The 12,408-nt window shown below is 42.8% G+C and overlaps 1 protein-coding gene across 2 annotated transcripts in view; it reads left to right on the top strand.

The window, feature by feature from the left end:
* LOC101745995 (fasciclin-1) overlaps window positions 1-12,408 on the top strand; it is a 69,338-nt gene that overhangs the window by 44,102 nt on the left and 12,828 nt on the right. For both annotated transcript variants that reach the window (XM_004923990.4, XM_012688586.4), the window contains exons 2-4: window positions 9,895-10,033; window positions 11,705-11,883; window positions 11,989-12,128. In XM_004923990.4, the coding sequence (XP_004924047.2) occupies window positions 9,895-10,033; window positions 11,705-11,883; window positions 11,989-12,128 (458 nt within the window). The remainder of the gene's footprint in view (window positions 1-9,894; window positions 10,034-11,704; window positions 11,884-11,988; window positions 12,129-12,408) is intronic.

Raw genomic sequence — 12,408 nt, 5'->3', positions numbered from 1 at the left:
GGTTCACCCCATACGGTGCGGTGAAATCTCGTCGCGACGCACATTCGTCTCGCCGGCGCCACTTTTATGGAAACAAACAGCTCAGTACTCGAAGTGACTTTTCCCCCAAACTATTTTTCATTGCCATAGTACTTTTATACTACAATAAAATTACTAGCAATTATCTAATTATACGAAAAATATTAATTACCTATTTCTAAATCTCCTTCGTGCTTCAGGATGTCGTTGATACTAAATTTATAATTCAGAAAGAATATAACGTATTTTCTCCGGATAAAGTGTTGCTTGTACCTCTCTCTCGGGTCGATCTGTAGATCCATTGGTACATTGAAATGTGAATTAGCGAACACACTGTCGTGTTCATTTTAACAAATACAACCAGCGACGCCCGGGTTATGTCATTTGCTATAATAATAAAAGAGTTTTGGGTTAATCTAGGTTATAAAATATATTATAATAATATATTTGTACGAAATTTCATCTTAATGCATACAGCCATATTTGCGTGATTGACTAACAGACATCCTAAGAAGAAATTAGTATTTAATTTAGAGATTGTCAAAATTTGATTAGTGTCTTGTGCTTATTAATTTTTTTATGTAATGAATGCTGATATTCTCATAAAAATTAATATAATTCTTTGTTGAAATTGAATAGGTAAAAATCATTAACCAACAATTTTTTTGTTTTTACAAAGCTATAAATTCTAAGTAACACCAAGTGCTTAGTGGTTCAGCCAGAATCAGAGTAAACAACATGACGGCTGACAGTGGATTGCCTGTGCCCCTCGTATCGCTGACGAACGATAGTGACCACTTAAAACCAGGTAGGCCGTAAAATCAACTATTTACGACGGCAATACCAAATTCCGCATCAATGACACATGAAATTAGTAATTGTACTCATAAAACAAAACGCCGAATCATAGATATTCGTTTGTCAGAGCTTATTGAGAAGTCTACGTCTATATTTATAAAACCAATTTATTTGAATGTGAATAGCAAAATTCTTGGAATCTCGAACCCGCCGGCTATAGCCTACTTATAAACACTCCACACTGACCCTGCGTAAATGAAAAAAATATATCGGGACAAGACAAATTCGCTTAGTATTCATTGGACGACATTAATGGCTTTTGAACCCTTCGTAACGTAAATAAAATATAGAATTGACCTAAGCCTAGCGTCTCTAAGATTACTACCTAAATATTGTCAGTTGTTTTGGATTTATTTCATTGATGAAGATGTCGAACATTTCTGGAAATTCAAGAGGCTTGTAAGAAAATCCCTTTCATTGTAAAAATAAAAACAAAAGGAACCGTTGAGCCTTCATTGAAATTCTGAGGAGTTCTTAATATTACTTTTCTTTATTATTTTTCCGGGGATATTAACGAAATTTAACAAAGCAACCACAAAAATTGGTGACCTTATTTTTTTTGCTGGAAGCATCGCTTTTTCCAAATTAACAATTCGTTGACAGGTTACAAATGAATCAATTTCGTTCGACAAACCTTAAGCAAGTACTTTCATTTAAATTCTTTGTTTAAGATTTCACTTTGCTTTGCCATAATAAATGTAGTCTACAATAAAATTAAGTGCTATGAAAGAAGATCATCAGAAGTATCCTACTTTTTTTTATTTAAAAACAGTTCATTGTCCATATAATTCATTGACGCGAAAAAAAAAAAAACGAAATGTATGTTTCTTTTATTGTTGAATGAGCTTTTTTTAACGCTGGGGAATCCGTTTACAATACATTTACGATCCACTTGGTGTTAAGTGGTTACTGGAGCCTATAGATATCACAGCCTAAATGCCCCTACCAAACTTTAGAGTTGAGGTCTACGTAAGTTCTATGAGGTATGTTGGCGTATTATCGGTTTTTGAAGTATTAAAAAGTCTTAGGAAATATTTGAAAATGGTCACAGTCAGCATCGAACACTCAATAAATATATACAATTCCAAATGTTTATTTCGAATACGTTTATACGCAGCTGTAGACCAGACACTTTATTTCAGGCAAGAATAAAAAAAATATATACTGTTGGTGAATTGATGTTTTTTTTAAGTGTACCTTTTATTCTTCCGAAAAAAAAAAAATTTTCTAAAATTAATCAAAAGATAACAATTACACTTAAACATAATACACAATTCTTATTGTTCTAGATATTGTAAAAAAAATGTTTATTTAAATTTATATACACGATAACTTATATGCCGGCTCGTTATATTATAATAATATAATGTCTCATTTGACTGTCTTATATAACAACAGTCTCACCCTTTTAACCCGAAAGCATCACTACCGCCGCAGAAGTACATAATATGTAGGATGGTAGAACATGGGCATGTGGCGTTAGAATACCTCTTACTACTGGTAAATCGGTTACCAATCGCAGCACGTTGATAGAATATTCAGAGAGATAGAGATAAGGTCAAGACATCACACAGTCAATATGTAATACAATTTGAAATCTCATTCCGATAGAGGCACCCGTCACGTGCGGACGTGCTCATCGTCCACTCGATCGCCCGGTCTTTGTTCGCCCGGCTTTTGTTAGCCCGGCCATTGTTCGCGCGGCCTGTGTTTGTGGTACATCTGCCGACTAAGTGCTCTTTCTGGAAGTTTTTATTTGTTTTGTTTCCTTTTGTTGTTTCTGTGTTCGTGGTACATCTGCCGACAAAGTGGTTTCCTGCAAGTATTTATTTGTTTTGTTTCTTTTCGTAATTTCTGTTTTGTTGTGCTTTTTCTTTGTCCTGTAGTAATCGCGCCGCATTGCCACCTGTGTTCAATAGAACCGCTCAGGTCCGAGAAGTTGGGGCCTCGCCGCAAGGCGAGTGTTTTCAAGACCCGGGGCCGCCCCACCTGGGTACTTAGCGATCATGGACGCTGTATTCGCGGAATTCCTCCGACTTCGCCACCCACAGCTCGCCTCGGAGTTTTTGGCCTTCAAGGCCAATCACACTGCGAGCCCTCTCGAGGACTCCGCCGCGCTCGCTGCTCCTGCGTCGCCTGTACCTGCGTGCAGAGCTTCTGCATTGAGCACCGCAGCCTCTGTCGTGCCTGCCGCTCCCGTGTCGCCTATACTGGCGAGAAAAGCTGCTACGTCGTCCGCCGTGACCATCGTTTCAGCTGAGCGATCATCCGCGGCCTCCGTCGCGCCCTCTAAAACACCTACACTTGCTCGTAGGTCGCCTGCACCCGCCTCCTCGTGCTCCGACTCTGACTCGGACATGGAGGTCGACCTCGCCCCCGCCTCATCGACGGATGGATTCACCCTGGTACAGAAGGGTAAGAAGCGTGCCGCGGAGTCTCGAGCTCCCGCGGCCGCTAAAATTAGCAAAGCCGTGAACGCGTCGCGCCCCCGCCCTCAGACTCCCGTTGCGCCCCCAGCCCGTGCCACTCCGTCGCCGCGTCCGGTGGCACAAAATAAAACCCAGACCCCTCCCCCGGTTATCCTTCAGGAGAAGGCAGCTTGGGATCGAGTTTGCCTGGCCCTTAAGGCCAAAAATATAAATTTCACGAATGCCCGTAACCTCGCGAACGGCATTCAAATTAAGGTTCAAACACCCGACGACCATAGGGCCCTCTCTTCTTACCTCCGTAAGGAGCGTATAAGTTTCCATACATTTACGCTCCAGGAGGAGCGCGAACTCCGCGTTGTAATACGCGGAATCCCTAAAGAGTTAGATGTAGAGCTCGTAAAAGCCGACCTGTTAGAACAAGGCCTACCAGTGAATTCTGTGCACCGTATGCACACCGGTCGCGGTAGGGAGCCATATAATATGGTTCTAGTCGCTCTCCAGCCTACCCCCGAGGGTAAGAAAATCTTTAACACACAGACCGTCTGTAGGCTCTCTGGTATCGCTGTCGAAGCCCCCCATAAAAAAGGCACTCCTAGCCAGTGCCATAACTGTCAATTGTACGGGCACTCTTCCCGTAACTGTCACGCGCGCCCCCGATGTGTTAAGTGTTTGGGCGATCACGCCACGGCCCTCTGCGCTCGCGACCAAAAAACCGCGACGGAACCGCCTAGCTGCGTCCTGTGTCGAACACAGGGTCACCCCGCGAATTACCGTGGTTGCCCCCGAGCCCCTAAAATAAATCGCCGCGTCGCCCGCCAAAACCGCCTCCGAGCTTCCGGCCCAGACATCAAAGCCTCGGCACCCTCTGCGTCGCAGGCTAAGCCAGCGTTCGTTCCGGCGGCGGTGCCCAGTGTCTCGGCCTGGGCAAAACCGCTGCCGTACACGAACACGGCTACAACTCCCTCCTCCGCGATTCGTCCCGCCCCCGCGACTCGTCCCTCTCCCGCGACTTGCCCTCCGACCGCGTCCGACAATCTCGCTTTAGCGATCGACTTCTTTCAGTCGATCAACTTTGAGCGCGTTAACGCTTTGGGCGACGCCATTCGCGCTGCCTCCACTGCACAACACTTTATCGCCGTTGTGCAGGAATACGCCGACGTATACGCGTCATTAAATACGTACGTCCTCCCCTCACTCCGCCGGTAATCAATGGCGTATATAAGTAGAATAAAGCCCCTATCCGTAACGATAGGATTTTTTAACGCTTACGGTCTCGCAAATCAACGTGATCAGGTTTCTGACTTTTTGCGTGACCACCAAATTGATATCTTTTTAGTGCAGGAGACCCTACTTAAGCCCGCGCGCCGTGACCCTAAAATCGCGAACTATAACATGGTCAGGAACGACAGGCTCTCTGCCCGTGGTGGTGGTACCGTCATTTACTATAGAAGAGCCCTGCATTGCGTCCCGCTCGATCCTCCCGCGCTCGCTAATATCGAAGCATCAGTGTGCCGAATCTCACTGACGGGACACGCGCCGATCGTTATCGCGTCCGTTTATCTTCCACCGGATAAGATCGTTCTAAGCAGTGATATCGAGGCGCTGCTCGGTATGGGAAGCTCTGTCATTCTGGCGGGCGACCTAAATTGTAAACACATCAGGTGGAACTCACACACCACAACCCCGAATGGCAGGCGGCTTGACGCGTTAGTCGATGATCTCGCCTTCGATATCGTCGCTCCGCTAACCCCGACTCACTACCCGCTAAATATCGCGCATCGCCCGGATATACTCGACATAGCGTTATTAAAAAACGTAACTCTGCGCTTACACTCGATCGAAGTAGTTTCAGAGTTAGATTCAGACCACCGTCCCGTCGTTATGAAGCTCGGTCGCGCTCCCGATTCCGTTCCCGTCACGAGGACTGTGGTGGATTGGCACACGCTGGGCATCAGCCTGGCTGAATCTGATCCACCATCGCTCCCGTTTAACCCGGACTCTATCCCGTCTCCTCAGGATACCGCTGAAGCCATAGACATCTTAACGTCACACATCACCTCGACATTAGATAGGTCATCGAAACAAGTTGTAGCGGAGGACTTCCTTCACCGCTTCAAATTGTCCGACGATATTAGGGAACTTCTTAGAGCTAAGAACGCCTCGATACGCGCCTATGACAGGTATCCTACCGCGGAAAATCGTATTCGAATGCGTGCCCTACAACGCGACGTAAAGTCTCGCATCGCCGAAGTCCGAGATGCCAGATGGTCTGATTTCTTAGAAGGACTCGCGCCCTCCCAAAGGTCTTACTACCGCTTAGCTCGTACTCTCAAATCGGATACGGTAGTAACTATGCCCCCCCTCGTAGGCCCCTCAGGCCGACTCGCGGCGTTCGATGATGACGAAAAAGCAGAGCTGCTGGCCGATACATTGCAAACCCAGTGCACGCCCAGCACTCAATCCGTGGACCCTGTTCATGTAGAATTAGTAGACAGTGAGGTAGAACGCAGAGCCTCCTTGCCACCCTCTGATGCGTTACCACCCGTCACCCCGATGGAAGTTAAAGACTTGATCAAAGACCTACGTCCTCGCAAGGCTCCCGGTTCCGACGGTATATCCAACCGCGTTATTAAACTTCTACCCGTCCAACTCATCGTGATGTTGGCATCTATTTTCAATGCCGCTATGGCGAACTGTATCTTTCCCGCGGTGTGGAAAGAAGCGGACGTTATCGGCATACATAAACCCGGTAAACCAAAAAATGATCCGACGAGCTACCGCCCGATTAGCCTCCTCATGTCTCTAGGCAAACTGTATGAGCGTCTGCTCTACAAACGCCTCAGAGACTTCGTCTCATCCAAGGGCATTCTTATCGATGAACAATTCGGATTCCGTACAAATCACTCATGCGTTCAACAGGTGCACCGCCTCACGGAGCACATTCTTGTGGGGCTTAATCGACCAAAACCGTTATACACGGGAGCTCTCTTCTTCGACGTCGCAAAAGCGTTCGACAAAGTCTGGCACAATGGTTTGATTTTCAAACTATTCAACATGGGCGTGCCGGATAGTCTCGTGCTCATCATACGGGACTTCTTGTCGAACCGCTCTTTTCGATATCGAGTCGAGGGAACCCGCTCCTCCCCACGACCTCTCACAGCTGGAGTCCCGCAAGGCTCTGTCCTCTCACCCCTCCTATTTAGCTTATTCGTCAACGATATTCCCCGGTCGCCGCCGACCCATTTAGCTTTATTCGCCGACGACACGACTGTTTACTATTCTAGTAGAAATAAGTCCCTAATCGCGAAGAAGCTTCAGAGCGCAGCCCTAGCCCTAGGACAGTGGTTCCGAAAATGGCGCATAGACATCAACCCAGCGAAAAGTACTGCGGTGCTATTTCAGAGGGGAAGCTCCACACGGATTTCCTCCCGGATTAGGAGGAGGAATCTCACACCCCCGATTACTCTCTTTAGACAACCCATACCCTGGGCCAGGAAGGTCAAGTACCTGGGCGTTACCCTGGATGCATCGATGACATTCCGCCTGCATATAAAATCAGTCCGTGACCGTGCCGCGTTTATTCTCGGTAGAATCTACCCCATGATCTGTAAGCGGAGTAAAATGTCCCTTCGGAACAAGGTGACACTTTACAAAACTTGCATAAGGCCCGTCATGACTTACGCGAGTGTGGTGTTCGCTCACGCGGCCCGCACACACATAGACACCCTCCAATCCCTACAATCTCGCTTTTGCAGGTTAGCTGTCGGGGCTCCGTGGTTCGTGAGGAACGTTGACCTACACGACGACCTGGGCCTCGAATCAATTCGGAAATACATGAAGTCAGCGTCGGAACGATACTTCGATAAGGCTATGCGTCATGATAATCGCCTTATCGTTGCCGCCGCTGACTACTCCCCGAATCCTGATCATGCAGGAGCCAGTCACCGTCGACGCCCTAGACACGTCCTTACGGATCCATCAGATCCAATAACCTTTGCATTAGATGCCTTCAGCTCTAATACTAGGGGCAGGCTTAGGGACCCCGGTAACCGTACTCGTCGAACTCGACAAAGAGGTCGACGTGCAACCTAACCCATGCATCAGCCCGCTGAGTTTCTCGCCGGATCTTCTCAGCGGGTCGCGATTCCGATCCGGTAGTAGATTCATTCGCGAAAAAATTGCTCTTGAGTTGTTAGGTCTCCTTCGGAGGCGCTCGGGCAGTTGTTAGCAAATCCCACCCCTCTTGGCTGAGCCTTTGCTCGCCCACCTGTCCTGGTGAAACTGGAAAGGCCTTCGGGCCACCAGTAAACTTTCAATCATAAAAAAAAAAAAAAAACAATTTGAAATTTTCAGGCTCCCTGCATTTTGTTTCGTTAATGAGAGCTCCGGGAACAATATTTTCTTCTTTCACCTCGAGAATAATTTGAAATAACTTAAAGTGAATCGCAGTCATTATATTTATGTAATAGGTCCGTAGAGTCGCGTAGGTTCTTTGTAAAAGCGACATGAAAGGATGTTTTTCTGTACAAAAATAACATAAATTTCAGAAAAATTTTAAAATGAGATAAACATATTTGTTATCGAAGTTATTTGTATGACAGTAGACGAGTGTAGGAGCTCACGGCCCACTTGATGTTATGTGTTCACCGGAGCCTGTTGAGAACGTGACGTGAATGGGAACCTACCTAGATTGAATGTCTTGCGGAATAATAGTCTTAAAATATTGCAAGCAATGATTTTGTTAAAATCAGGACGGGGTAATCAATTCTTTAAATAAAATGCATATTTATAAGTTTTAATTTTAAAATATAATAAAATTAGTTACAAAATATAGTGAATAAAAAAATGACGATTTAAATTCTAAATTAAGCTTACTTTTTTATTTACATACATACGTAGTTTTCAAACTGCACTATGAGTACATTCACACTGAGTTATAGGATAGGTCGAACTCATCCACTAAATTAAATGTACCGGCATTCGATAGCCCGGCAATTAAAATCCCTTCCACTGTATACATTTAAACAAATAATTGGAAAACGAACATAAATTAATTCAAACAATAAATTTTAGTTAAGACAATTAAAACTAATGCTATGTAGCATATTTGAGTAGTCATGGAATAATAACAAGCCTGAAGTAGTGTACACATTTTAGTTTCGTATCAAGAACGCTGTTCCACAAACGGTGCCCGTTCTGAAATCTCTCTTAAATGTTTCATGCGTGAATCACTGTTTGAACAAAGGCTTCCCAGTTTTACCTTCGCAGACGACAATGTAAGGGCCACGGAGGCCCGGTTTCACATATACTATGTAAACAACGGCGGTACCCGCGGGAATCCATTGTTGTGCCACATCAACGCTGCGAACGTGATTTCTATTAACGTTTCCGAGTTTTCTTTGTGTTTGAAGTGTTTCACTTTCGTGTCAATACGCGTGATCTGAATCTGTTATTGTTTATCGCCTATCAGAAATCGAATAATATTTTTTTGCGACTTAAATACAGATAAGTTTGTTTATGGACTATTTTTATTGTTACCTTCATAAAATGCTAACCACAAGCAGAGCCGATCAACAAAAACGAATATAGAAACTGCTCAGAGTTCTGTTTTCATGACATAAAAAAACACACTTTAAACAATAAGACTAATGGCGTTAATATTATGCGTGTGATTATAAGTTGTATACTATATTTTACAAGAAAAGCAATCAATATGTAGAAATTGGAACCACTAAACTCCCTTGAAACTTTTAAATCACTGATTACTCAGAATATTTTTTTATTTAGGTATATATTTAATTAAATTTCCATGTGCTTTAAAGTATGCTTGAATAAATCACACGACACCAATCTACTACCGCACATCTACAAATATTATGTAAGGTGATTGAAATAAGTCACAAAATTTAGTGGGACTTGATTTATCTCAACCCTTTATTGTTTTTGGGGTAATAATACTTCATATTGTAAATTGTAATTTGTCTAACTTACTTTTTCTTTCTTTTTAAATGCGTTAAATTTTTATTTATTTTTCTATTGCATCGTTGTTTCTGCGTAGTGAGGAGAGTTTTTTTTTTTGTTTTTTTATTGCTTGGATGGATGGACGAGCTCACAGCCTACCTGATGTGAAGTGGTTACCGGAGCCCATAGACATCTACAACGTAAATGCCGCCACCCACCTTGAGATATGAGTTCTACGGTCTCAGTATAGTTACAACGGCTGCCCCACATTTCAAACCGAAACGCGTTACTGCTTCACGTCAGAAGTAGGCAGGGTAGTGATACCTACTCGCGTGGACTCACAAGAGGTCCTACCACCAGTAATTACGCAAATTATAATTTTGCAGGTTTGATTTTTATTACACGATGCTATTCCTTCACCGTGGAAATCAATCGTGAACATTTGTCGAGTACGTATTTCATTAGAAAAATTGGTACCCGCCTGCGGGATTCGAACACCCGTGCATCGGTCAACACGAATGCACCGGACGTCTTATCACTTAGGCCACGACGATTTCAATGTGGTGGTACCTACCCGTGCGGACTCACAAGAGGTCCTACCATCAGTAAGTTGCATGTTTTGTTGCAGTTCTTGGCGCTGTTGGAGCGGAACGTAGTGGCCAATACCAGTCTTCACTACAGACAGATGACCCTGTTCGCGCCAACAAACGAAGCTTTCCAAAGATACATGGGTGAAATGGACGATAACCTCGTCCTGTACCATATATGTAAGTAAAGCTAGTCCGGAAAAAAAGAACGCATTTTTATGTCAAAGCTGCAGCAAAAGTAATACGAGGCTCCTCTATTTTCACTTCAAACGAGTTGACTCCTAAGCTGCCGTTGCTTTTTTTTTTAAAGCTTAGAAGGGTGGACGAGCTCACAGCCCACCTGGTGTTAAGTGGTTACTGGAGCCCATAGACATCTACAGCATAAATGCGCCACCCATCTTGAGATATAAGTTCTAAGGTCTCAGTATAGTTACAACGGCTGCCCCACCCTTCAAACCGAAACGCATAACTGCTTCACGGCAGAAATAGGCGGGGTGGTGGTACCTACCCGTCCGGACTAACAAGAGGTCATACCACCAGTAAAACTAACTCAGAATAAAATGTACATATACAATTATAACCACTCGCGTACTATATGTCATTCGCTGAAGTATGATGCCAAAGTCCTTTCCTTCTGTACAAAGCAAATTATATAGGGATTTAGCGGATAAAATAATATCAAACTCCTTGTTTAATCGTTATATTTTTCTCTATCGTCACAAAAAAAAAACAATCTACATTTTTATGTTATTTATTGTCTCGTTAAACTTAGGTTATGAAAACGTTTTTATCAAAAGACTATTACGTCCAAATAAGAATGCGAGCCCTTCAACTTTTGCTGCTTTTGTATCCGAACTAAGTTAAGAAACTTAAGCGTGACACATGGAACCTCGGGTCTAAGATGGAAGCAAACTTTTTGTCTAACCCCAGTCAGAGTTGGCGATGGGAGAGTCTTTGTTAATTTTGGTATAGTTCGAGTTACGATTTGTACGTTCAAATTCATCTCGTAAAACCCTTCAAGTTTTACAATTAAATTTATTTTGTAATTGTTTATCTGTTTTCTAGCCAGAACAGGAATTATAAATATAAAATAAAAAAAGTAATAACGTATAACGGTTTTCAAAAACTATTAAAGTACAAGGCGATTAGAAGTAGTGCGAATCGTCCAACCATCGAATACTATCACAATCTAAAACTTAAAAAAAAAAATTTTTTTTTATCTATTGCATAGATTTTATCGCGGGCCTTGAGCGCGGCTTCAGAGCGGAATCATGAAATTCCGTAACGAAAAAAACCTTACACCCCTCACTCCGCCTACCATGTAGCTCGCGTTCAACACATTCACACGTTGCGCTTGTGTAGTGTTTGTGAATAAGATCGTGGCGTGACGTCACACTGCATACGCATCATGAAAAGTCTGCCCATCTCTCTCTGGCGCGGTCTACCTTATGAGTGTGAAGGGGACAGTTAAGGTTTTGCTTTTATTAATGTTTAATATAGCGTGGTCTTGTTTTATTATTGTTTTAATATTAAATTATCATTGTCTAATTATAATTGCATAAGTTGATAAAAAATGCTATGCAATAATAGCTTTACCGCGGCAGTTCCCGAGTGCCACATGTTTTTTTAGTTTCATTTTCTCTTTAGTTTTACTATTAAGATTAAAGAAGACGATAACCATTTTTATCGACAACACTGAAGCGCGTCAATAGCGGTTAAGCAAAACAATGAAAATAGTAACGGTTGATAAACAAGAAACTGGTACATAGATATTTTGGTTTTGCCAATTATTTATAGGTTATTGTTAATATTTGTTGTTTTAAAAGTGCAAAAACTATATTTTTCTTGCAGCAAACCTGGCAACCACGCTGACAAACTTGGATTATGCTATTTCTTCGGAATTAGATGGTAATCCTCCATTATGGGTGACTAGGCGTCACGATGCCATGCACGACGACATCTATGTAAACAACGCTAAAGTGTTTATTTCAAGATCATATCAATCGGTTAATCGAAACAATAAAAGACAAGTAAGCTGATTTCTTACTAATAATTGTATCTTTCAAATTTCGAATATCCACAAAATATAATTTAACGTGCGCTTAGTTACATTTCAGTCATTACATATTTTGTAGGTACTCCATGTGATAGATCAAGTTCTGCAGCCACTTCAGCCTCATGGTCCTGGCTCCGTCAGCTCTCCAGTCTATAGCCCTAATGCATATCAGTTTTTAGAACACTCTGATGTCTTCAATATTGGACAGCATCGCCTAAGGTAAGTAATAATAGAATAAATAATATGCATTTATTTACAAGTTGAATAGGCATATAATGTAAAATTTAAATTTAAGGCTACCAAGATAAAGTTTTTATTTTTTTTTTCGAACAAAAAAGGTAGAAATAAGGAGGAAATAACAAAAACTTAAAAAGAAAAACTTTTAAGATCATCACAAAATTCAATCACTTGGAAACAATATGGCCAAAAAGCGAGCGAGTTTCCTGAAGGCACAAGACATTACCCCAGCGATTTTATTTTCCGCATCAACTTGCCAGGA

This window comes from Bombyx mori, chromosome 9 (assembly GCF_030269925.1).
Source record: "Bombyx mori chromosome 9, ASM3026992v2".
Lineage (NCBI taxonomy): Eukaryota > Metazoa > Arthropoda > Insecta > Lepidoptera > Bombycidae > Bombyx > Bombyx mori.
The sequence above is the reverse complement of the archived record's forward strand: the minus strand, read 5'-3'. Positions and strand labels throughout refer to the sequence as shown.